This window comes from Typopeltis vanoorti, chromosome 21 (assembly GCF_054136105.1).
Source record: "Typopeltis vanoorti isolate ZY-2024b chromosome 21, IOZ_Tvanoo_1.0, whole genome shotgun sequence".
NCBI classification, from domain to species: domain Eukaryota; kingdom Metazoa; phylum Arthropoda; class Arachnida; order Uropygi; family Thelyphonidae; genus Typopeltis; species Typopeltis vanoorti.
Genome location: NC_143569.1, coordinates 40,077,951 through 40,105,008, shown reverse-complemented (window position 1 = coordinate 40,105,008; position 27,058 = coordinate 40,077,951). Strand labels below are relative to the sequence as shown.

Here is a 27,058-nt window from a genome sequence, read left to right as displayed (position 1 = left end):
TCTTAAGCTTCTTCAACAACCTCCAGAATATTTTGCCACCTTCTTGATATTTATTTTCTATATTCTTGCCAAAGTCCTCCCATGACTTTTGTTTAGCTAGTTTTACACAGTGTTTAGCATTCTTGCATTTGTCTCTATATTCTCTAAGAGCACAAGCTGACTTATTTGACAGGAACTTTTGGTATGCTTTCTTCTTTTCCTTCACTGCCTCTTTAACTTCCTGTGTCCACCAGGGAGTTCTGATTTTTTTATCCTTACAGACAACCTCACCACATGCCTCTCTGGCAGAATCAATCAATGTTTTCTTCAGAGTTTGCCACTGAATCTCCAAGGTTTGATTCCTGTTCTCAAACTCTTTCATTTTTTCTTCAATAATCTTTGTGTATTTTAGTCTACAGTTCACATCTGAGAGCTGCTCAACTTTTATTCGCTTTAAAACTTTCTTACATGTTATTCTTTTCAATATGAAATTCAATTTTATCCTGCTCAAGACTAAATAGTGATCACTTCCAATTTCAAATCCTCTGTACACTCTAGTGTCCTGCACCAGGGAGAAAACATCACTATCAACAATAACATAGTCAATGAGACTTTTCTTATTCCTAGCCTCTTCTCTTCATGTGAATTTGTGCACATTTTTATGTTGGAACATGGTGTTAGTAATAACCAGTCCATGTCCTGAGCAGAAATCCAATAGATATTTGCCATTATTATTAGCTTTGCTCTTTTCTCCAAATTTTCCCAAAATATTTTTGTATGTCTCACAATCATTTCCTACTCTGCTATTTAGATCCCCAACAAGGACCAACTTTTCATTTTTCATTGTGTCAGTTGCTTTTTCTAAAGCCTCAAAAAATTCCTCCACTTCTACCTTAGTAGAACCTTCTGTGGGACCATAGGCACAAATAAGTCTCATTGTCCAGTTCCCCATTCTCATATTTGCCCACATTACTCTACTTGAGACTGACTGCCATTCAAGAAGATTAGCCTCGTATTTTGTGTTGAATACTATGGCTACTCCTTCTTTTCCTTGATTGTCATTGCCTGAATATAACATTTTGTATTTATTGCTCAGAAAGATCTCACCAGTTTTGGTCTTTTTTGTTTCAGTCACCCCTATTATGTCGATCTGGTACTTATCTAATTCCTCAGCCAGCTCCATTTCTTTGCCATTCAGGCTTCTTACGTTGATAGTACCGATCTTTAACTCTGGTGATGTTGAGTTGAGGTTTATTTTCAGATTTGCAATATTACTATTACTCAATAAAGTTGTGAAGGTTATAAGTTATAGTTTTTAATAGTGTAAAAATTATTAGACAATCACTGGTTTTAGAAATTTAAAAAAAAAATATTTTTGACACCTTTTGTTTCTTATAGGTAGATAGTCTGAAGCAGCAGGTTCAAATTTTGGAAAAAGATAAAGAAAAACTAATGCTACAACATGCAACAAATTCCAAAACTGAAAACGTAAGAAATTTATATCTGAATAAAATATCTATATAAATATGTAGACAGTCTTAAGTGTTCTTTAGTGGTATTGAAAACAACATCACAAGAACAAAATAAATAAGATATTTATCTTTTCTTTTAGGGTTACACAGTGATCAGCATTCATTTTAAAAATTTTATGGAATTTACAACCGTGTTAAAAAAAACTTTTTTATTATGTTTTATTTTAAAACGGTGTAGGAACAGCAATATCACTCCTAATTGCATCAGGCTAAAGAGAAAATTCACCTCAACATAGGCACAACGAATATACCACCGCATGAAGAAAGCACTACTCAGAGAGCGGATCCAAGCTACCAGAAAGAACCTAGCCGCTACACAAAACCAGCTACTAAAACAAAAAACGGAACTGTCTAGCTACTCAAACGCAGCTATCTGGATAATCCTAGAAAAGATTACGGACAACACAGGAAACCACATCCTCCAAATGAAGAAAGAAAACCTAATTTCCAAATTCCAAAGACTAAAAGAACGACAAAACCAGCTGCCATATTCAAAATTTGCCACAGTGAACAACAACAACCAACCAGAAGCAAGAAACAACAGGAGCCACCAATTACCCACAGGTATCAATAACATAGTCAACCTATCTAACCATGCTCTAAACAAAGACGAAATCTCTATACTTAACAAAGGTTTAAATTTTGCTAGAGCACCGAAATCGATAAACAAACTTCAAGTTATTTGTAATATGGAAAGAGGCCTAAGATTCATACCTAATAACATAGCAGACAAAATACGTATAGAAACTGCCAACATTTTAAACCATAACAAAACAATAACAAGCAACATAACTAAACACGAATTAACAGCGATAAAATCACTTAAAACAAATTCGAACATAGTAATAACCAGAGCCGATAAAGGAAATGCCGCTGTCATTTTAAACTGTACCACTTATGTAGAAAAAATGAATCTGCTGGTCTCTGACAATAACACATACAAATTAGTTAACTACAACCCAACCAACAGAACAAAAAACAAAACAGAGAAACTACTCAAGTCAATTACCACATGGCCCAAAGATACGGTCAAAAAACTATTTCCTCACTACGCGCGTTCCCCAAGAATTTACGGGCTACCGAAAATTCACAAAGAAAACACCCCGCTAACACCTATTATTGAAGGAATTGATAGCCCAACATATCACTTAGCCAAAAAATTAGCGGCAACACTCAAGGAGTTGGTAGGTCAATTCCCCTCCTATATCAAAAACACACAACACTTCATAAACATCATCAAAGACATTACATTAGAAAAAGATGATTTATTAGTCAGTTTTGACATCTCTGCCCTCTTTACGAATGTCCCAATCAATGACACAATCCTTCTCCTACAAAACAAATTCCCTCCAGATATCACGGCACTCTTTGCGCACATATTACGGTCGGGTTATTTTGTATGGCAGAACGCCTTCTACTTACAAAAAGAAGGCACAGCCATGGGCTCGCCATTATCCCCCCCCCCCATTGCTGACTTTTACATGGAACATTTTGAGCAACTTACCCTAGATTCCTCCCCTCTAAAACCCAAAGTCTGGCTTAGATACGTTGACGATGTTTTCGTGATCTGGTCCCATGACTGCCAGACATTAGACACATTCCTTAGCCACCTAAACAAACAACACAAACGCATACAGTTCACAATTGAAATTGAAAAACACAACACACTTTCGTTTCTAGATACACTTGTCACACGTCTTCCCTCTTGCAAACTTTCCTTCACTGTTTACCGAAAACTGACACATATGGGACAATATATACACATAAACCCCTACCACCACCCAACACAAAAACTAGGCGTTATCAACATGCTAAAAAACAGAGCTCAGACAATCTGTTCCAGTGAACAGGCACTGAAAGACGAATTTAAAATTATCAGTAATAACTTACAAAAAAAAAAGGATACAGCCAAAACACTATTAACAAAATTCTCTACAAAACCACAATAAAAAACAAAGACAAACCAGACTACAGTAAAACTATAACCATTCCCTACATTAAAGGAATATCAGACAAAATAAACAGAATACTACAAAAGTACAACCTCAAAGCCACCTTTAAACTTCCTGCAAAATTAAAAAGCTTACTCAACTCATGCAAAGACCCACTCCCTCCACTAGCCCACCCTGGAGTATACCGGATTTATTGTACTTGCAACATACCATATATAGGAGAAACAGGACGCACAATTCCTATTAGACAAAAGGCACATAAACGACACATTAAATATTAAACATATTAAACGACACATTATGGTGAAGCTGGCCTTTCTGATCATGCCCTGAGTACCTCACACAGAACTGACTGGAAAACCACTAGCTGTCTACATCACACTGAAACATGGTATGAACGGAAATTCAAGGAAGCCTGTGAGATTATTATCAACCACCCCAATCTGAACAATAATGATGGTCTAAAAATCCCAAACATATGGAATGGATATATTCGACCCATGGAACCTTCCTCACTAAGAACAGCTATAAACAGGACTGTAGAAAAATCCAGTATTGTAAATCAAAAATAAGAATTGTAATACTTATTTAAGTTAAGGGATATTATATCCCGTATTGTTTCTTAGCCGAATAAGAAACTCAAAGAGTTTCATGGCGAATATAGAAACTATATAAAGTTCGGCGATTCCAAGCGTAAGCAAATACCTGGATAGTGCAGCACCTGATCCATTAAGGTAGTGCAACCTGAGGCAACTCATTGAAAGGGTGGAGCAAGCTCTGATCACTATTCTTGATATTTACCCATAATGTGAACTTAGCTCCTAGGAACTGTATTATTGTAATACTAAAAATAGGACACCAATTGTTTCTGAAAGAATGTTTATTCCTGTCATTGTAAAATAGAATTTAGCTTGATGTAATTTATAATTTTTTTTTTTCTCACCAGAGGTCACGCCAGTAGAATAACATGTCATCAAATCATTGTTTCTCTAGCTTACAGTTAATGATGTAACTCAGCTTGTCCTGTATATTTATATACGCTCCAGATGATGATCTTGATGTGAAGATCGAAACGTCGGGATAATAAAAAAGTTTTTTAACATGGTTGTAAATTCCATAAAATCTTTAAAATAAAATAAGATATTTACAATCACTTCTCATTATGGCAAACACCATTATAACTAAATGTAACAAACTACTGAAAAGGTCTCCCCCGTCCATTTTAGAAATTATGGACTTGACAACCATGTTATAAATAACTATTTTAATTTCCCGATATTTCAACCTTCATATTAAGGTCATCATCTGGAGTACATACAAATATACAAGGACAAGCTGAGTTACATTTCACACAGTATGCTAAAGAGACAATGATTTGATCAACGGTTATTCTACTGGCATGACCTCTAGTGAAAATATAATATATAAAAAAAAAATAAAAATTATATATGTATATATATATATATAATATAAAAAAATATACAGATAAAATTAAATAATTAACTAATTATTTAGAAACTACATCAAAGCTAAATTCTATTTAAGATAACATAAGAGAAACATTCTTTCATGTAGATTGTTTTCTTACAGTAACAATGATATCCTAATTTAACATGACAATTGTTATATTAGATTTAAGATTCTGGATTATCTACAGTCCTGTTTATAGTTAACTCTTAGGGAGAAAGGTTCCATGGGTAAAATATGCGCCTTCCATGTGCTTGAGATTTTTAGATCATCATTATTGTTCAGATTAGGGTGGTTGATAAGAATTTCACAGGCTTCCTTAAATTTACGTTCATACCATGTTTTGGTGTGATGTAAAAAACTGGTGCTTTTCCAGTCAATTCTATTAACGTTTAGGGCATGATCAGAAAGGCCAGCTTCATAGTTATTATAATTATTGTCTTGTTTATGTTCCTTTTGTCTGATAGTAATTGTGCATCCCGTTTCCCCTATATATGGTAGATTATAGGTGCAATAAATACGGTATACTCCAGGGTGGGCCAACAGAAGGAGTGGGTCTTTGGATGAGTTGAGTAAGCTTTTTAATTTTACAGGAGGTTTAAAGGTGGCTTTGAGGTTGTATTTCTGTAGTATTCTGTTTATTTTATCTGATGTCCCTTTAATGCATGGAATGGTTATAGTTTTATTGTAGTCTGGTTTATCTTTGTTTTTCTCGAAGTCTTGTAGAGAATTTTGTTAATAGTGTTTTGGCTGTAACCATTTTTTAGAAAAGTATTGCTGATAACTTTAAATTCGTCTTTCAGGTGCTTGTTCATTGGAGCAGATCTTCAAAGCCCTGTTTTTTGGAGTATTAATGACGCTTAGCTTTTGTGTTGGCTGGTGGTGGTAGGAGTTTATGTGCATATATTGGCCAGTATGTGTTGGTTTCTGGTAAATAGTGAAGGAAAGACTGCCAGAAGGAAGACGTGTGACAGGTGTATCTAGAAACGGAAGTGTGTTCTTTTTCAATCTCAATTGTGAACTGTATGCGTTTGTGTTGTTTGTTTAGGCGGCTAAGGAAAGTGTCTGGCGGTCATGGGGCCAGATTGTGAAAGCATCGTCAACGTATATCTAAGCCAGAGCATGTTGCTCAAATGTTCCATATAAAGTTAGCAATGATGGGGGGGGGGGGGAGATAATTGCGAGCCCATGGCTGTGCCTTCATTTTGTAGGTAGAAAGCGTTTTGCCATACAAAATAACCAGAACGTAATACATGCTCAAAGAACGCCATGATATCTGGAGGAAATTTGTTCTGTAAAAGAAGGATTGTGTCATTGATTGGGACATTCGTAAAGAGGGCAGAGACATCAAAACTGACTAATAAATCATCTTTTTTGAATGTAATGTCTTTGATTATGTTTATGAAGTGTTATGTGTTTCTGATAGGGGAGGGGGATTGACCTACCAACTCCTTGAGTGTTGCCGCTAATTTCTTGGTTAGGTGATAATTTGGACTGTCTATACCTCCGATTATCGGCAGGAGTGGTGTGTTTTGTTTGTGTATCTTTGGTAGACCGTAAATTCTCAGGGAACGACGAGCGTAGTGCAGAAGTAATTTTTTACTGTATCTTTGGGCCATGTAGTAATTGATTTAAATAGTTTCTGTTTTCTTTTTTATTCTGTTGGTTGAGTCGTAGTTAACAAGTTGATATGTACTATTGTCTGAGACTAGCAGATTCATTTTTTCTAACCACATATTTAGGAAAAAATGAATCTGCTAGTATCCATGTCCATACCACATATCCATACTTGAAGTACAAAAAGCCACCAAAAGCCTGAAATGTGGAAAGGCTGCAGGAATAGATGATATTTAACCAGAAATACTCAAGTATGGAGGTATAAAAGTCTTACATGGCTGCACTGCATAGTTCACAAAGCCTGGACAGAGGGACGAATACCAGATGATTGGAGTAGAGCTCTCATAGTACCCATATATAAAAAGGGAAATAAAACTGAATGTGAGAATTACATACGCATTTCATTACTGAGTGTTCCTGGTAAGATATATGCAAGTATACTTGAGAAACGGTTGAGAAGGATTGTGGAAGAGAAGCTTGGTGAAGAACAAGCTGGATTCAGGCCAAATAGAGGCTGTCAGGATCAGATTTTCACTTTATGACAGATGGTTGAGAAATCATGGGAATATAACAAAGATCTGTATTTAAGTTTTGTAGATCTGGAAAAGTCATATGACAAGGTGCCAAGAGAGAAGCTATTCAAAGTTACAGTTATATGGTGTCAATGGGGCATTATATCAAGCAATACTTAATCTTTATTTGAGTTGTAAGTGAGCAGTTAGAATTGAAGGAAGTATAGGAAGATGGTTTAATGTTAAATTTGGTGTCAGACAATGATGTACATTATCCCCTCTGTTATTCATTATCTATATGGATCACATTATGAAGGAAAGTGGTATTAAACCTGATATCAAAATTAGAGGTGTTAATCTCAGCTCTTTGCTTTATGCAGATGATGTTATACTTCTAAATAAATCCACCACAAGTCTGCAAGATTCCCTGACTAAATTGAATAAATGTTGTAATAGATATGGTATGAAAGTCAGCATTAAAAAGACAAAGACTATGAAAATAGGCAGAAACATTAAAAATATCAACTGCATTGTGAATGAGGAACCTATAGAACAAGTAAAACATTTCAGCTACTTAGGCATGATTTTTAGTGAAGATGGTAAATTCATCATCATCAAATTCCTGCCATGTACCCTCAAGGGGTGTACAGGATATGACAGTACTACATGAAAAAATTACATCATTACTAACTTCCTATCTACAATTTTCCTCCAAATCAGTCTGTTACTTGTCAAGACTCCAACATTATCAGATCTTATATTTCTATCGTCTAAGGCACTTTGTACCGTATCAATCCACCTATATCTTGGTCTTCCTCTGGGTCGTTTTCCTGCCAACCTGGCAGAGAACACTTGTTTTGCTAATCTTTCCTCTCCCATTCTATTTAAGTGACCATACCATCTGAGATTAGCTCTGGTAACGCATTCCTGGATGCTGACAATGTCAAGTTCTTTCCTAATATTCTCATTTTTAATATGATATTGCCATTGATGCCATCTGTTCACGCCTCTAATCTTTCTCAGGACTCTCATATCTGCGGTCTCTAGTCTTTGGTCAAGTGTTTTACTTCTGACCCAGCTCTCAGATCCATAAGTTAAAATTGGTTTGAACACAGTCTTGTATACAGCTAATTTAGTGTTCCGACTAATTTCTTTCTTATTCCATATGAATTTATTCAATTGACTTCCCACGATACCAGCTTTGCTGATTCTGTTGTCTATTTCTATATTTAGTTTACCATCTTCAGTAAAAATTGTGCCTAAGTAGCTGAAATGTTTTACTTGTTCCACAGGTTCTCCATTCACAACACAGTTGACATTTTCAATGATTCTGCCTATTTTCATTGTCTTTGTCTTTTTATTGCTGACCTTCATACCATATCTATTACAACAGCTATTCAATTTAGTCAGAGAATCTTGCAGTCTTGTAGCGGATTTATTTAGAAGTATAACATCATCCGCATAAAGCAAAGAGCTGACATTAACATCTCCAATTTTGATATCAGGTTTAATACCACATTCCTTCATAATGTGATCCATATAGATAATGAATAACAGAGGGGATAATGTACATCCTTGTCTCACACCAGATTTAACATTAAACCATCTTCCTGTACTTCCTTCAATTCTAACTGCTGACTTACAACTCAAATAAGACTAAGTATTGCTTGATATAATGCCCCATTGACACCATATAACTGCAGCGTATTGAATAGTTTCTCTCTTGGCACCTTGTCATATGCCTTTTCCAAATCGACAAAACTTAAATACAGATCTTTGTTATATTCCCATGCTTTCTCGACTATTTGTTGTAAAGTGAAGATCTGATCCTGACAGCCTCTATTTGGCCTGAATCCAGCTTGTTCTTCACCAAGCTTTTCTTCCACAATTCTTCTCAACCGTTTCTCAAGTATACTTGCATAGATCTTGCCAGGAACACTCAGTAGGGAAATACCTCTGTAATTCTCACATTCAGTTTTATTTCCCTTTTTATATATGGGTACTATGAGAGCTCTACTCCAATCATCGGGAATTCGTCCCTCTGTCCAGGCTTTCTGAACTATGCAGTGCAGCCACTGTAAGACTCTTATACCACCATACTTCAGCATTTCTGGTCGAATATCATCTACTCCTGCTGCCTTTCCACATTTCAAGCCTTTGATGGCTTTTTCTACTTCAAGTATGGATATGTATTCCTGACTGCATGCCTGGTCAGTGTTTTTTATCACTGTGCTGTCATCACTGCTTGTTTCATTTAGCAGTTTTTCAAAGTAATTACTCCATACTTCAAGGATATCTTTTTCTCCAGTTTTCATGTCACCTTTATCATCTCTAACTCCTTTTACAGCACTTTTTCCCCCATTTCTAAGTTTCTTCAGCAACCTCCAGAATATTTTGCCACCTTCTTGATATTTATTTTCTATATTCTTGGCAAAGTCCTCCCATGACTTTTGTTTAGCTAGTTTTACACACTGTTTAGCTTTCTTACATTTGTCTCTGTATTCTGTAAGAGTAAAAGCTGACTTATTTGCCAGGAACTTTTGATATGCTTTCTTCTTTACCTTCACTGCCTCTTTAACTTCCTGTGTCCACCAGGGAGTTCTGATTTTTTTATCCTTGCACACAACCTCACCACATGCCTCTCTGGCAGAATCAATGTTTCCTTCAGAGTTTGCCACTGAATCTCCAAGGTTTGATTCCTGTTCTCAAACTCTTTCATTTTCTTTTCAATAATATTTCTGTATTTTGGTCTACAGTTCACATCTGAGAGCTGCTCAACTTTTATTCGGTTTAAAACTTTCTTACATGTTATTCTTTTCAATATGAAATTCAATTTTATCCTGCTCAAGACTAAATAGTGATCACTTCCAATTTCAAATCCTCTGTACACTCTGGTGTCCTGCACCAGGGAGAAAACATCACTATCAACAATAACATAGTCAATGAGACTTTTCTTATTCCTAGCCTCTTCTCTCCATGTGAATTTGTGCACATTTTTATGTTGGAACATGGTGTTAGTAATAACCAGTCCATGTCCTGAGCAGAAATCCAACAGATATTTGCCATTATTATTAGCTTTGCTCTTTTCTCCAAATTTTCCCAAAATATTTTTGTATGTCTCACAATCATTTCCTATTCTACTATTTAGATCCCCAACAAGGACCAACTTTTCCTTTTTCAATGTGTCAGTTGCTTTTTCTAAAGCCTCAAAAAATTCCTCCACTTCTACCTTAGTGGGACCATAGGCACAAATAAGTCTCATTGTCCAGTTACCCATTCTCATATTTGCCCACATTACTCTACTTGAGACTGACTGCCATTCAAGAAGATTAGCCTCGTATTTTGTGTTGAATACTATGGCTACTCCTTCTTTTCCTTGATTGTCATTGCCTGAATATAACATTTTGTATTTATTGCTCAGAAAGATCTCACCAGTTTTGGTCTTTTTTGTTTCAGTCACCCCTATTATGTCGATCTGGTACTTATCTAATTCCTCAGCTAGCTCCATTTCTTTGCCATTCAGGCTTCTTACGTTGATAGTACTGATCTTTAACTCTGGTGATGTTGAGTTGGGGTTTGTTTTCAGATTTGTTCCAGTAGCTGACTTTTCGCTGTTCGCCCTGGTTCCCTGGCGAAAACAACGGCGGCCTTGTTTAACTGGGCGACGCCTCAGCCGGCATGAAATTTTGTCATGTTGTACCATCATTTTTTATTGTGGTTTAACCAATAAGAATACAATTTGGTCGGCTAAATCCCAAATTGCCAGCCCATCCTCGTTCGTTCAGTATCAAAGTAGATACCCAACAGGGTGCACCACGAGAAGGTGAGGATTGGACATTAGATCAGAAGCCCTGGTCGGTTCTCCGCATTCCTTTAAAGGCTATGTGGAGGTCTCCTCTCCGTTATACAGCTTTGACCCTTATCACCCCAGATGGTAAATTAAATATAGAAATAGACACTTGATATTGTCAGCATCCAGGAACGAATTAGCAGAGCTAATCTCAGGTGGTATGGTCATTTAAGCAGAATGGGTGAGGAAAGATTAGCAAAAACAAGTGTTCTCTGCCAGGTTGGCAGGAAAACGACCCAGAGGAAGACCAAGATATAGGTGGATTGATACAGTAAAAAGTGCCTTAGAAGACAGAAATATGAGACCTGATAATATTGGAGTCTTGACAGGTAACAGACTGATTTGGAGAAAAATTGTAGACAGGAAGTTAGTGTTTATGCAAACTTTTCATGTAGTGCTATCATATCATATACTCTTGAGGGTATATATCAGGAATATGATGATGATGATGTCACAAGTTTCTCTCAAAAGTAGTATAATGGAAGATGAGAAAAGGTTATTGGCCTGCAACAGGAAACTTTTGAAGATACCATACATGAACTAATTTTAAAACATGTAATATAAATTTGATGAGGTTAGAAAGAAATTCCACTCCATTGCTAGAACACAAGAAAAATTATCACTAAAATACATCAGAAACAGCTCTGGTAGCTAGGTCTGATAGTTTACCTGAAATAGCATTAGATAGTTTGACTTCTGATATTAAAAAAAAAACACTGGAGGAAACCTAGAATCACCTGAATAGATCATGTTATGAACTGGACTAATTCTTCATTCTCCATCTTGTTAAGAAAATCCCAGAACAGAAACACTTGGAGAGACCGTCAGGACTGTCACCTTTATAGTGTCCCAGTGGTCTACATGGATTATGGGTGAAAAGTGTTTGTTTTTGAAATGATCTATATAGAAATTAATGGAAGGGGTGGGGAGAAGTTGAACACATTGCAGTTCCATCCATTTTTTAAAATATTTTACCTTTTCATGTAAAATAACTTGATAAAATGTTTGTGTGGTAAATTTGAATATTTCAGATATGTTTTGGGAGATGCTTAATGGCATTTTATCAATTAGATGATTTGTGTTAGTGATATATCATCAAACAAAGGTGTAATATCGAAGTTAATCATGATGTCTGAATTTTTATATATTTACTTTTTTAATGTGGTTAATGTAAACAGAATTATTGTACAATGGGAAAGTTACTTGGATGTGGAACAAATGATTTTGCTAATTGCGCATTTATGATACACCTCCATAATTGCTAACATTCAGTGGGACGTAGCCAACACCTTGATCAATTCAATTTTTTCTATTAAAAATTTTTTTTCACTTGTAAAAAAGTTGTGTCTTGACCTAAAGATGTAGTAGATCATGATTATCAAATTCCTGATGTGTACCTTCAGGGAACGTACAGGATATTATGATAATACTCCTTGAAAAAGTTACATCATTACTAACTTCAGGTCGATCAGTTTCGTCCAAATGAATCTGTTATCTGTCAAGACTCCAATATTATCAGATCTTATATTTCTGTCTTCTAAGGCACTTTTTACTGTATCAGATCATCTACATCTTGGTATTCCTCTGGATCTTTTTCCTGCCATTGTAGCAAAGAACACTTGTTTTGTTAACCTTTCTTCTTCCATTCTGTTTAAGTGACCATACCACCTGAGATTAACTCTGCTAATACATTTCTGAATGCTAATAATAGCAAGTTCTTTTGTGATATCCTCTTTTTTAATATAATACTGCCATTGATGGCATCTGTTCACTCCTTTAATCTTTTGTAGAACTCAAATCTGTGGTCTCCAGTCTTTGATAAAGTGTTTTATTTCTAACCCAGCTCATAAATATATAAGTAAAAATTGGTTTCAACACCATCTTCTATACAGCTAGTTTAGTGTTTTGACTAATTTCCCTTTTATTCCAATAAATCTATTCAGTTGACTTCTTACAATACCAGTGCTAATTCTCTTTCGAATTTAATTTGCCATTTTCACAAAAAATTGTGCCTAAATAGCTGAAATGTTTTAGTTATTCTGTAGGTTCTTCATTCAGGATGCAGTTGATGTTACTCACTATATCAGTGATCAGTTAAATCTATCTCCTATTTTTTTTTTTAATTCTCAATAACAAGATAAAACCATAGATTAAAAAAACAAAAGAAGTATCAGAGAGAAAAACTCATATAATTATATACTTAGATGATGAGTATGTTGATTTTTTTTTTCAACCGAAAACAAAGGTAAAAAAAAATAACTAACACTGGGTTTATAAGTCCTAACAGTTATTTAATGAAACCTACTAGATTCGCCACATATGCTAGTTTTGAATGTCTAGGTTAGAAAGAACAAACAAACATACAATAAGTTTAAATATAGATCATTACATAACTGACAACTGAATGTATAGTAACTGTTACACATAAATAAAAAAAAAAAATTTATATTTATTTTTATTTGGAAAATAACAAAAATACAAGTAATTTTTTTTTTAACTTGTATTTTTGTGTAATGGTTCCTACACATTTGATTTTTAGTTATGTAACAATTAATATTTATCACTTATTGTCTATTTGTTTGTCCTTCCTAACTCAGATAAAGTCACTAACATACAGGGTGGTCTGAAAAGTTCTCAGCCTCGACCATAGATGGCAACGTTGTCAGCATGATTTTTTTTTTTCTAAGTTGGTACACCTGTCATAAGCATCCATGTGAAATTGCAAGTCATTTTATGAAGTAGTTTGTTTTATACAGCTGTCTGAAGCAAAAGTGTTGTTTATATCCCTTGAAATAGGTAAAATTGAGAATCGTGCGGTTATAAAATTCTTTGTAAAAGAAGGTTTAACTCCAAAAGAAATTCATTCAAAGTTCATAAAAGTTTATGGGCACTCTTCTGATTAGTTTTTGACAATTAAGAAATGGGCTGCCGAGTTTCAACATGGCCGTACCAGCCTTGAAGATGGACCACCTGAAGGACGTCCAAAAAGTGTAACAATACCAGAAATCATTGATCAAGTGCATGATATGTATTGGGTATTGTATTGGATGACTGGCGAGTCAAAGTGTGTGAAATTGCTGGGACTATAGGCATTTCAAAAGAAAGTGTAGGATATATTTTGCATGAAGAATTGCAAATGAAAAAGCTTTGTGCAAGATGGTGCTGCGCTTGCTCACAGCAGATCAAAAACGCACTCGCATGAAAATCTCTGAACAGTGCTTGGAGCATTTTAACAGAATAAAACTGATTTTGTGCATTGATTTATTACTGTGCATGAGGCTTGGATTCACCATTACACACCAGAATCCAAATAGCAGTCAAAACAGTGGACAGAAGCTGGTTGTTCAGCGCCAAAGCAGACAAAGTTGGTTCCATTAGCAGAAAAGGTCATGGCATTGTTGTTTTGGGATGCTAAAGGCATTTTGTTTATTAATTATCTTGAAAAGGGTAAAACAATAACCAGGGAATATTATTCTGATCTTTTAACCAGACTAGATGAAAAAATTTGTGAGAAAAGACCTGGTTTGCAGAAGAAAAAAATCAACTTTCATCAGGACAATGCACCTGCCCACAAAGGTGTTTTGGCAATGGGAAAATTAAGGGATCTGCACTATGAATTGTTGGAACATCCACCCTATTCCCCATTGGCTCCCTCTGACTTCTGTCTCTTCCCAAAACTAAAACTCTTCCTCACTGGTCAGCGTTTTTCTTTGAATCAAGAGGTGATTGCAGTTGTAGAAGGGTATTTTTCAGGTCTTACTGAGAACCACTATAGGGACAGGATAATGGCACTGGAGCATCGCTGGAATAAATGTATTAGTCTTAAGGAAGATTCTGTTGAAAATAAAAATAATTTTGAAATTATAAATTCGTTTTTTCATTGTTAGATCGAGAACTTTTTAGACCACTCTCGTAAGTGGCAAAACTAGTAGATTTAATTAAATAACTATATTATGACCTGTAAACCCAGTGTTATTTTGTATGAATATGCTCATATAAACTACAATGCACTTAATGCATTGTATTAAATTATTTGTCCGTAATTTTAAAATCATACGCACATAAACAATACTAAACACAGTTTATTTCTCTATAATTAAAAATGACACAAATTAATAATATACATGATTTCAGTTAGTTTTTTTAAAAATCCACATAAGGATGTTTTTTGTTTTTACAGCGATCCATCCAACTGTTGGATGGATCAGTTTAAACTATCCATACAAAATAGTCTTGTCCAAATTGTTTCGCAAAAATTTCTGCTTGAACCTTCAAGATCAGATCGTCTGTTGAGAATGCAGCATTTCTTTCTGTGGTGAACCATTAATGGAATGCTTCATAGATATTTGTACACTTGCACTTTCTAAATTTTTTTAGTTTTGGTAATGTTCTTTTCCAGTGTCGATATGTAAACATCTTTATTCTTCCACAATGTTGTTACTGTTGAAGAGGATAAAGAAAACATTTGCACACGCTTCAAAATTTTTCATACCATGTTCTAACTCTCACATAATTTCAACTTTTTTCATGAGCTGAGAGACACTTTCTTTTAGTAGATATATTTTCGTTGGAAGGGTTTGTTTTAAGGGGTGCTTAAGGGTCAAAGCTATATAACTGAGAGGAGACCTCCACATTGCCTTTAAAGGAATGCGGAGAACCGATCAGAGCTACTGACCTAATGTCCAATCCTCACCTTCTCGTGGCGCACCCTGTTGGGTATCTACTTGGATACTGAACGAACGAGGATGGGCTGGCAATTTGGGATTTAGCCGACCAAATTGTATTCTTATTGGTTAAACCAAAATAAAAAATGATGGTACAACATGACAAAATTTCATGCTGGCTGGGGCATCGCCCGGTTAAACAAGACCCCCGTTGTTTTCGCCAGGGAAACAGGGCAAACAGCGAAAAGTCAGCTACTGGAACAAATCTGAAAACACACCCCCAACTCAACATCACCAGTGTTAAAGATCAGTACTATCAACATAACAAGCCTGAATGGCAAAGAAATGGAGCTAGCTGAGGAATTAGATAAATACCAGATCGACATAATAGGTGTGACTGAAACAAAAAAAGATAAAAACTGGTGAGATCTTTCTGAGCAATAAATACAAAATGTTATATTCAGGCAATGACAATCAAGGAAAAGAAGGTATAGCCATAGTATTCAACACAAAATACGAGGCTAATCTTCTTGAATGGCAGTCAGTCTCAAGTAGAGTAATGTGGGCAAATATGAGATTGGGGAACTGGACAATGAGACTTATTTGTGCCTATGGTCCCACAGAAGGTTCTTCTAAGGTAGAAGTGGAGGAATTTTTTGAGGCTTTAGAAAAAGCAACTGACTCAATGAAAAAGGAAAAGTTGGTCCTTGTTGGGGATCTAAATAGCAGAGTAGGAAATGATTGTGAGACATACAATAATATTTTGGGAAAATTTGGGAAAAGAGCAAAGCTAATAATAATGGCAAATATCTGTTGGATTTCTGCTCAGAACATGGACTGGTTATTACTAACACCATGTTCCAACATAAAAATGTGCACAAATTCACATGGAGAGAAGAGGCAAGGAATAAGAACAGTCTCATTGACTATGTTATTGTTGATAGTGATGTTTTCTCCTTGGTGCTGGACACCAGAGTGTACAGAAGATTTGAAATTGGAAGTGATCACTATTTAGTCTTGAGGATAAAATTGAATTTCATATTGAAAAGAATAACATGTAAGAAAGTTTTTAAGCAAATAAAAGTTGCCCTCAGATGTGAACTGTAGACTAAAATACACAAAGATTATTGAAGAAAAAATGAAAGAGTTTGAGAACAGGAATGAAACCTTGGAGATTCGGTGGCAAGCCTTGAAAAAAAAGCCCTGATTGATTAACCCAGAGAGGCATGTGGTGAAGTTGTCTGCAAGGATAAAAAAATTAGAACTCCATGGTGGACACAGGAAGTTAAAGAGGCAGTGAAGGAAAAGAAGAAAGCATATCAAAAGTTCCTGGCAAATAAGTCAGCTTGTGCTCTTAGAGAATACAGAGACAAATGCAAGAATGCTAAACGCTGTGTAAAACTAGCTAAACAAAAGTCATGGGAGGACTTTGCGAAGAATATAGAAAATAAATATCAAGAAGGTGGCAAAATATTCTGGAGGTTGCTGAAGAAACTTAGAAATGGGGGAAAAAGTGCTGTAAAAGGAGTTAGAGATGATAAAGGTGACATGAAAACTGGAGAAAAAGATATCCTTGAAGTATGGAGTAATTACTTTGAAAAACTGCTAAATGACATAAGCAGTGATGATAGCACAGTGATAAAAAAAACACTGACCAGGCATGCAATCAGGAATACATGTCCATACTTGAAGTAGAAAAAGCCATCAAAGGCTTGAATTGTGGAAAGGCAGCAGGAGTAGATGATATTCGACCAGAAATGCTGGAGTATGGTGGTATAAGAGTCTTACAGTGACTGCACAGCATAGTTCAGAATGCCTAGACAGAGGGACGAATTCCGGATGATTGGAGTAGAGCTCTCATAGTACCCATATATAAAAAGGGAAATAAAACTGAATGTGAGAATTACAGAGGTATATCCCTACTGAGTGTTCTTGGTAAGATATATGCAAGTATACTTGAGGAATGGTTGAGAAGAATTGTGGAAGAAAAGCTTAATGAAGAACAAGCTGGATTCAGGTCAAATAGAGGCTGTCAGTATCAGATCTTCACTTTACGACAAATAGTGGAGAAATCATGGGAATATAACAAAGATCTGTATTTAAGTTTTGTCGATTTGGAAAAGGCATATGACAAGGTGCCAAGAGAGAAGCTATACGATACACTACAGTTATATGGTGTCAGTGGGGCATTATGTCAAGCAGTTGAGTTGTAAGTCAGCAATTAGAATTGAAGGAAGTACAGGAAGATGGTTTAATGTTAAATCTGGTGTGAGACAAGGATGTACATTATCTCCTCTGTTATTCATTATCTATATGGATCACATTATGAAGGAAAGTGGTATTAAACATGATATCAAAATTGTAGATGTTAATATCAGCTTCTTTTGCTTTATGCAGACAATGTTATACTTCTAAATAAATCTGCTACAAGTTTGCAAGATTCTCTGACAAAATTGAATAACTGTTGTAATAGATATGGAATGAAGGTCAGCAATAATAAAACAAAGACAATGAAAATAGGCAGAATCATTGAAAATGTCAACTGTGTAAAAGTAAAACATTTCAGCTACTTAGGCATGATTTTTAGTGAAGATGGTAAATTAAATATAGAAATAGACAACAGAATCAACAAAGCTGATATGCTAGGAAGTCAATCGAATAAATTCATATAGAATAAGTGAGAAATTAGTTGGAACACTAAATTAGCTGTATACAAGACAGTGTTCAAACCAGTTTTAACTTATGGATCTGACAGCACGGTCAGAAGTAAAACACTTGACCAAAGACTAGAGACCCCTGACATGAGAGTCCTCAGAAAGATTATAGGCCTGAACAGATGGTATCAATGGCAATATCATATTAAGAATGAGGATATTAGGAAAGAACTTAACATTGTCAGCATCCATTAATGCATGAGCAGAGCTAATCTCAGCTGGTATGGTCACTTAAACAGAATGGGCAAGGAAAGATTAGCAAAACAAGTGTTCTCTGCCAGGTTGGCAGCAAAACGACCCAGAGGAAGACCAAGATATAGATGGATTGATACGGTACAAAGTGCCTTAGACGATAGAAATATAAGATCTGATAATGTTGGAGTCTTGACATGTAACAGACTGATTTGGAGGAAAATTGCAGATAGGAAGTTAGTAATGATTTAAATTTTTCATGTAGTACTATCATATCCTGTACACCCCATGAGGATATATGGCAGGAAATTGATGATGGTGATGATGATGATTTACAGCTAATTAGTTGTATAGGTGCTTTTTTTTAAGTGCCTTTTTTTATAGTAAATAAAGAACTTTCACGAAACTTCTCAATTTTATGATAATAGCAGGAGGGAGGAATGCAGATAAAAGTGTAGGTAGCTACTTTGAATCTGATTCTGACTTTCCTGTTGTCACAGACACATTTTCTTGTGTGATTCTTTGGTTGAACTTTAGTTGTTGACTACTCAAGTTATCATATTTCTGAAAGTTGGCATATTTTCTAAGGTAGTGTGAAGATTTAATTTAATGTTTTTTTTTTAAATGTTTTTACGTAGTGTTGTGTAATAGTGTTGATGTCATTCTTTTAACTGTGTTTTAAGCAGTGTTTGTAATGGCTTCAAGAGATTGCAAAAATTCACCTAACATTTTCTGCTACATATGCAGTTAGTTAGTGGTAAAAAAACAACGAAGGAACATTACAGATTTCATGAAAAAAGTGTACTATGCGTATTTTGGGATGAAACTTGGTGACTTAGATAAGCCATGGGTGGCGCATATGGTATGTACCATTTGTGTAGAAGAACTTAGAAGGTGATCAAAGGGAGAACAAAAATCTTTCCATTTCAGAATTACCATGGTAAGGTGGGAGCCCCACAACCATACCGATGACTGTTACTTCTGTTCTTTGAATGTTTGAGGTTTTAATGTGAAAAATAAAAAAGACATTTCCTATTCTAATTTACCATCTGCAGTACACGCAGTGGAACATGGTCCTGAAATACCTGTGCCAACACCACCACAAATTTTACAAGAACCACTCAGCAGCGATTCAAACAAAGAAATTGAAGATTTCAGTGATGACGAATACAAAGATAGTGGCCCACCTGAACTTTTTTCACAGACCAATTTAAACGACCTGGTCCAAGATTTGGGTATTCCAAGGAATCTGCAGAACTGCTGGGCTCAAGACTAAATGAAAAGAATTTGTTAGCCCATGACACTTCTTTCTCATGGTTTAGATATAGAGAAAGGGATTTTCTTCCTTACTTTTCAGAGGAAGGTGATTTAGTTTACTGTAGCGATATTCCTGGACTGATAAGCAAATTCAACGTAAAATATGAAGTCATCGATTGGAGGTTGTTTATTGATTCCTCAAAAAGACGCCTCAATGCTGTGTTTCTCCATAATTACAATAAGTATGCTTCAGTACCAGTAGTACATTCCGTGTATTTGAAAGAACGATACGAAAATTTAGCCTTCATTCTCAGCGAACTTAAGTATGATGATCATGGATGGACAGTTTGCGGTGATCTTAAAGTCATATCTATGATTTTGGGACAACAAAGAGGATACACCAAATACCTGTGCTTTTTGTGTGAGTGGGATAGCCTAGATTGAGAGCAGCATTGGATCAAGAAGGAATGGCCAGAAAGAGTCACATTAGAACCTGGAAGTAAAAATGTGTTACACGAAAATTTGGTTGCTCGGGAAAAAAATCCTTTTACCCCCGCTTCACATAAAGCTGGGATTCATGAAGCAATTTGTCAAGGCTTTGTTGAAAGAAGGAGAGTGTTTAAAATACATCTGTGCAAAATTTCCGGGATTATCTACAGCAAAATTGAAAGACTGTATTTGTATCGGTCCGGATATCAGGGAACTTATGAAGGATAAACTGTTTGAAGAAAAAATGGCAACTGTTGAAAAAGAAGCGTGGAAAGCTTTGAAAGCGGTGGTGACCAAATTTTTGGAAATTACAAGGATCCCAACTATAAAATGATTGTGGAAGATACATGATACAGAAATTCAAGGATTTGGGATGCTCCATGAGCTTAAAAGTGCACTTTCTCAACTCTCATTTAGACTACTTTCCTGAGAATCTGGGAACTGTCAGTGAAGAGCAAGGAGAGCGATTCCACCAAGACATCAAGGAGATGGAAAGAAGGTATTAGGGCAGGTGGAATGTCAACATAATGGCAGACTGTTGGGAAAAGAATTTTACAGAAAAAGTTCAAAAAGAAACTTTGAAGGAAAAAGACACCACGATGAAATATAAAGTATGTACTAAAGATTAATCTTTAATTATTTTAATTAAAAAAAATTTTTCCAATACTTTCATTCCAAAAATGTTTTACGGAAAATTTTAAATCCTATTATTTTACTTAATATAATGCATTTTATATTATTAAAGCTATTTTACTGTAATATTGAGATCCATTTTGTGAAAAATCCTTACGTGATAGAGAAATGGAAGAGATATTTGAAATCAGCGGTCAAAAATAAATCAGAAACAGTTAATAGTTTCCAGACAACTTTTCATGACTCGAATTTTGCAGGCCTGTGTAATAGGCTACTTTTATATCCATTTTGGATATATAAATGCTAGATTGTTACTTCACCTTGTTATAGTTGAAATTGATTTCACAATTATTTGATTGTAATGCATTATGTTTCATGACATGCTTCCATGTCTTGCATATGCTGGCTTGAAAACCAGCAAATTATCAAAGGGTTGCCCTTAAAGTGCACAATTTATTTTGTTCTTGTATAGTTTTATAAGTTATTACTATTAAAATAAGTTATGAGTCTTTCTTTTAGAACACCTTTGGTGTTACTGGGCTTTGACTGGAAGCTCTTGGTATTTTCTTATATTGAGTTATTTCATTATAATGATGTTTGCTCTATTGATTAACTGTTGTTATAGAAATTTGACACTGTTAATGAATTTTTTTTTTTTTTTTTGATTAGCTTAATGAGCCTGACTCAAAATATTCCTAAAAATTATTCATAACAGAATATACCAAACCTTGATGATCTCATTAGTCAAACTCGGTTTGATTTTCAGAAATAGCCTAGGAACAAGAGAAGCACTTTTCTGCTCATGTATCTTAGCACAAAGATGCAGAGAACAACAAACTGACCTTTATATATGTTTTATTGATTTTGAAAAGGCTTTTGATAAGGTCCAGCTTAATAAACTCATAAACATCATAGAACAACTAGGCCTAGATGATAAGGATGTTAGAAGCATTAAAAACCTCTACTGGGACCAGACTGTATCTGTTCTATATCAGGAGAAGCAATATCAAAATTGAGGAGTGAGACAAGGATGTGTACATCTCCATTTCTGTTTGATATCTACTTAGGTCTTATTTCTGAAGGTCTTAGAAGGAAGAAAGGTTATAAACAGCCAATTAATAAATAACTTATGCCATGCAGATGATACTGCTTTAATTACCACAAATATTCAAGATCTTTAACTATTAAAGATCTTGAATATTTTCTTTGTTGACACATATTCCTAGAATGTGTCAACAAAGAAAGCACAGAAATGGGCCTAAAGTTTAACACACACACAAAAAAAAACTTATGATAATAAGCAACAACCCTTTGATCACTTAATTCTAAATGGAAATAAAATCAAACAACTGAACAAATTCAAATACCTAGGCTCCTGGCTAAATGAAAGTTCAGACTCTGAAATGGAGATACAATCAAGAATTGAAATTGTAGGACAGTCCTTTATCAACACAAAACCCATTTTATGTAACAACAACTTAAATATTGAAATTCGAGTATGAATGATGAAGTGCTACGTATTGTCAAGTTTACTATGTGGAGTGTGTTGAAACACAGACGTTAAAGGCAAATACAATAAAAAAAATAAAAAAAACTGGAAGCCTTTATGGATTGAAATATGGATTATTTAGAAGGATGCTCAAGATCCCATGGACAGATAAGGTGAAGAATGAAGAAGTACTGAGAAGAATAAATAAAAATCAAGAATTAATCAATATTGTGACAAGAACAACTGCTTACTTGGGACATCTAATGAGAAACCATAAATATAACATTCTCCAGGTAATACTAGAAGGTAAAATCAATGGAAAGAGAAAACCTGGAAGAAGAAGAAAAATAGCATGGCTAGACAATACAAAAAACTGGACTAAACTGAACATAGAGCTCTAAATCAGAGCCACTAAAGACAGAAGTGAATTTGCAAAGGTGGTCGCTGAACTCCGTTAAGAAATAGCACTTGAAGAAGAATGAAGTTTTATTTTGCAAATGCCATCTGCCCATTGAAATTTTCTTGCTGTATAGTTCCACATTGTTCATCACCTAGAGATGCACTAATTAATCAGTAATCAACAAATATGAGTAGAAGAATATGGATTCTGCCACTCTCAGTTAACAGCGAATCTCTTAGTCAACATTGTCCTCCTTTGGACACATGTCATGGAAAGGTTTGAAGAAACTCAGGTGGTTGCTCTTGATATTTTTAGATCACATTTAAGAGATTTATGACAGGAAAACATAGGATTAAAACAGATTTTTTTATTATTGTTCATTTATTTAGAAACTAACAACCAATTAGTTTCACTCACAGTAAAACTGGTGGCTTCATCGGGATTTTAAAATAAGCACAAGAAAAAATAAAAATAAAAACAAGTAACAATGAAGTTGCCTAAATGCTAAAAAAATTGTTACAAAAGAAGATAAATTGATTCTTCCTAAACATGAAGTGAAATTGCATGTTATGTATTAGCTGTCATCAGGTAAAGACAGGAAGTGATTGTTGGCAAAATTGAAACCTGAGTTTTTTTAAAAGTATCTTTGCTATTTGTTTATATATACAGTATTTTAAATCATGACAAAGCCACCAGTTTTATTGTAAATGAAACTAGTTGGTTGTTAGTTTCTAAATAACTGACTAATAATAATAAAAAAAAGCCTGTTTTAATCTTATATGTTTAGCTTATTTGATTGAGTCTTAGAACTTCTTGGCAAAATACTTTATCATCTTCCCTTAACCCTTAGAGAGGAGACTTGGGGGGTACCAGTCTCCTTCCTAGGTCATTTGCTGTATATTTATTGTATCGTTTACTTTGGTCTTTAATGGAGTTGTCTCTTTGAATTTTCTCAATTATGATATTGGGAACCCCAGGATGCTGCTCTTCTGCACATATTCTTTCTTCTACATTAACAGCTTTCTCAGCCTACTTCAGATTCTATCCATAGCTTTGCTGATGAAAGTACACAGCATTCCTCTTTTTTTTTCATTTATCAAATATTTTAGCATGTAAATTTGTTCTTAGTTTCAAGATCTTCCATAACCAGTGCTTTTCCCTAGTGGCATGAGGATAAGCTGTCGAATTTCATTGCTATCAAAATACAGTTTTTTCTTATTTTTCACAAGAAAGATCTCACTTTATCTCACTTTTCTTATGATAATTACCAGTTTTCCAGAAAATGAGATTTTTCTTCTTGGACATACACTTCCATAACCTTTCTTGGAATAAACACATTTCTTTTCCATTTATGACATTTCACTTGGACATCTGCTAACCTCATACAATCCCACATGTACCTGACTTTAGCATACTACTATTCTCCCATTGGAGATAGCACATGAAAAGTCTCTCTGAAAATGCTTTATGCTATCCCAAATGTAATGATGCCTCCCACCCTATCCATCACAGACTCGTCCCATTCATTTCTCATAGAATCTGTTTTTGTCTTGTGTTTTTCCTGCAGGTATTTTCATAGGCATTGTTCTGCTGAACTGTTTGCATTATTTTTTTCTCCTTCTGCCAAGCCTGTCAAACACAAGTAGCTACAATATACAAGTAGATTCAAAATGACTGTCCTCTAGACAGTTTTTCTAAGGACTATAACCTACAGCTTTTTAAGAAGCACATCACAGGTTCCTTCTTTCCTTTTAAACACTTGCCCACACATGGTAGCGATATCTGAATGTTACAACTTTTCATATGTGGGTCAACATAAATAAAATATTTTTTTTCCTAATTTTCTGTTTCTTCCTGGTTTGCACAAAATATAGTATGTAAATTTGTTCTTAGTTTCAAGATCTTCCATAACCAGTGCCTTTCCCTAGTGGTATGAAGATAAGCTGTTGAATTTCAGTGCTATCAATAAACTATTATATATCAGTATATTTCATTTTGATTATATATCAACATTTCATTTCAATTATATATCAATAAAATATTATAAACTGTACAGCATCAATATAATAACTACCATTCATTTTTCATATACTGAAATTTCTTTCTTTGAATTTCAGGAAATTAAGATGGGCAATCATCACAGCATTTCAGAAAGACAAAACAGTGAAATTCAAAAAAAGTATGAAGACTTAGTGAAACTTGCAGAAAATTTAAAGGTAAGTAGAAAGAAGGAAAGAAATAGCTAGTGCTTCTTTAAAATCTTTGACATGGAATTAAATGTGGAGTTGCAAGTAAATCACATTAGGTTTCGTGCACCAGCACAGAATAAATTTCACCAGAAGTAGGGTTAAAACTTCAGAGGTAGAAATCTAAGTTATAAACAGTAGCAGGAGAATAAGATCACTGCTTGAATATTAGTTACAGAGAGAGAGAGAAAGATTAATTTTTGTTTAATTTAGGAACAAACTTTCTTAGTAAGCAATTGTTTATTCAGTAAGTAACCAATTTGCATTGCCTATAGAGCATACTTGAAAGTTGCACAATTTATTATATCAGACTCCAAGTTGTTGAAGTATTGGAGCACATTATAACTATCCAAATATTGATGTTTTTAAAGTAAAAACAGAAGAGGAAATCAAAAGGCAAAGAAATAAAAATAAATACAATAATCTCCCTTTGTTTTATTATTGTTCATATTCTCCCTTTTTCATTAAAAAATGGTAAAATGAAGTAGATGGAGACTTAAAAAAAGATAATAAATTAAATGATAAAAAAATAAATTCAGAAAGAAATAGAATAGACGAGAAAAAAATATGTGTAACAGTAAGGTTTTGGAGAAGGAAAAGAATACTTGCATTTTTTTGATATTAAGATCTTAAAAAGAAACCTACAACTAGCTTGCTCAAGTTTCCTCTCTCCCACAGAACACCCTCCCTCTAGCCATTCCCAACATCTTGTTGAAATGATCGCCAAATGGTATGATCACTGGAACATCTGCTCATCATGTCCTGGAGATAGTTTTCGGTATTGAGACCACATGTTTATTAAACAATAAAAAATAAAAGAGTAAAAAACTTGACAAGTTTCGTTCATCATAAGACTTACATCATCAGGGATAATGGTGTTTAAAAGTTGAACACAACAACCAAATTAAATAGTCAAGTAGATGTCTTTTTGACTTCGCAACTGTTCATTAATTGAGAACCCAAATAACAAAATGATATGTTTGTTACTGTATGCTTGTTGGAACAATGCTAGTTGTTGCCACGTTCTGTGACTCATGCATGTTATATCCAAGATCCGAGACCATTGTGCAAAGTAAATTCAAGTCTTGGGAAGGAGAAAGGTGCCTGCAACAACATCAGAAGCTTCATTGGCTATACAAAGAGCTAAGATGATGTATCAACAACAAGAAATCAGGCATGGCATACTCTGGACTGATACAAAGCTTACCGACATGGATCTAGAGAAGAAAGCAGAAGAAGAAAACTTTAAAGTAAGGATGTGATTCAGGGAAGTGGGTGTTCCTTTTGCAGTCTTTTACAAAAAGCAATTCTGGGCCACTACAGAGAAGAAAACCATCAAGGAAATCAAGCTGCAGGAGAACACAGTAAGTAACACTCAGGGAAAATGGGAATAGAATTTCATAAAGCAACATGGAACACCATCTTACCCATACTAATCAGGCTTTTTAATAAATTCCTCCGGACTGAAACATATCAGCAGATTTGTCCAGAGTTACACAGTATTTCTTCCCATTCTGTCATCTCTTCCCCAGAGATGACAGAATCATAGGCGACTAGTGTCCCATTGCACTCAATAACATAGACTACAAGTCATTCACAAAAATAATTAACAACCAAATGAAAGTCAATTCTCAAGTCTTGGAAGTTAGCACATGGAAACTTTCCAGTGAAGTGGATAAAATACAGTAAATTTCAGACTGAAAGCCCAACTTGCTCCATTTGTGGACAGCTCGAAACAGCTAATCACCTCTTTTATTACTGCCCTTTAATAAGATGTATTTGGTTTTGTATTAGTATGGCCCTGCATGTTCCCATGTTGGCAGTAGAGGAAGTCGTAGTTTTCTGCAGTTTTTCTCCACCATTCACTAGCAGAATCAAAATCATCATCTGTCTAATTACAGAATTCAAGTCATTTATGGAGAATCTGGAAATGGGATGCACAAAACCCAGCAAGCAAGTTACTCTATGATAATTGAAACTTTTTACAGCTCTATCTCATAATTTCTGTCTTTAGAACAATCCATTTTGGAGAACTCTTGGTTCATAAAGTATTGGTGCACACCAC

At 34.9% G+C, this 27,058-nt stretch overlaps 1 protein-coding gene across 1 annotated transcript in view; it reads left to right on the top strand.

The window, feature by feature from the left end:
• Nucleotides 1-27,058, top strand: part of LOC150094756 (uncharacterized) — a 90,696-nt gene that overhangs the window by 12,679 nt on the left and 50,959 nt on the right. Inside the window, exons 3-4 of the mRNA XM_090411120.1 lie at nt 1,378-1,467; nt 24,865-24,963. Coding sequence (XP_090267246.1) covers nt 1,378-1,467; nt 24,865-24,963 — 189 coding nt within the window. The remainder of the gene's footprint in view (nt 1-1,377; nt 1,468-24,864; nt 24,964-27,058) is intronic.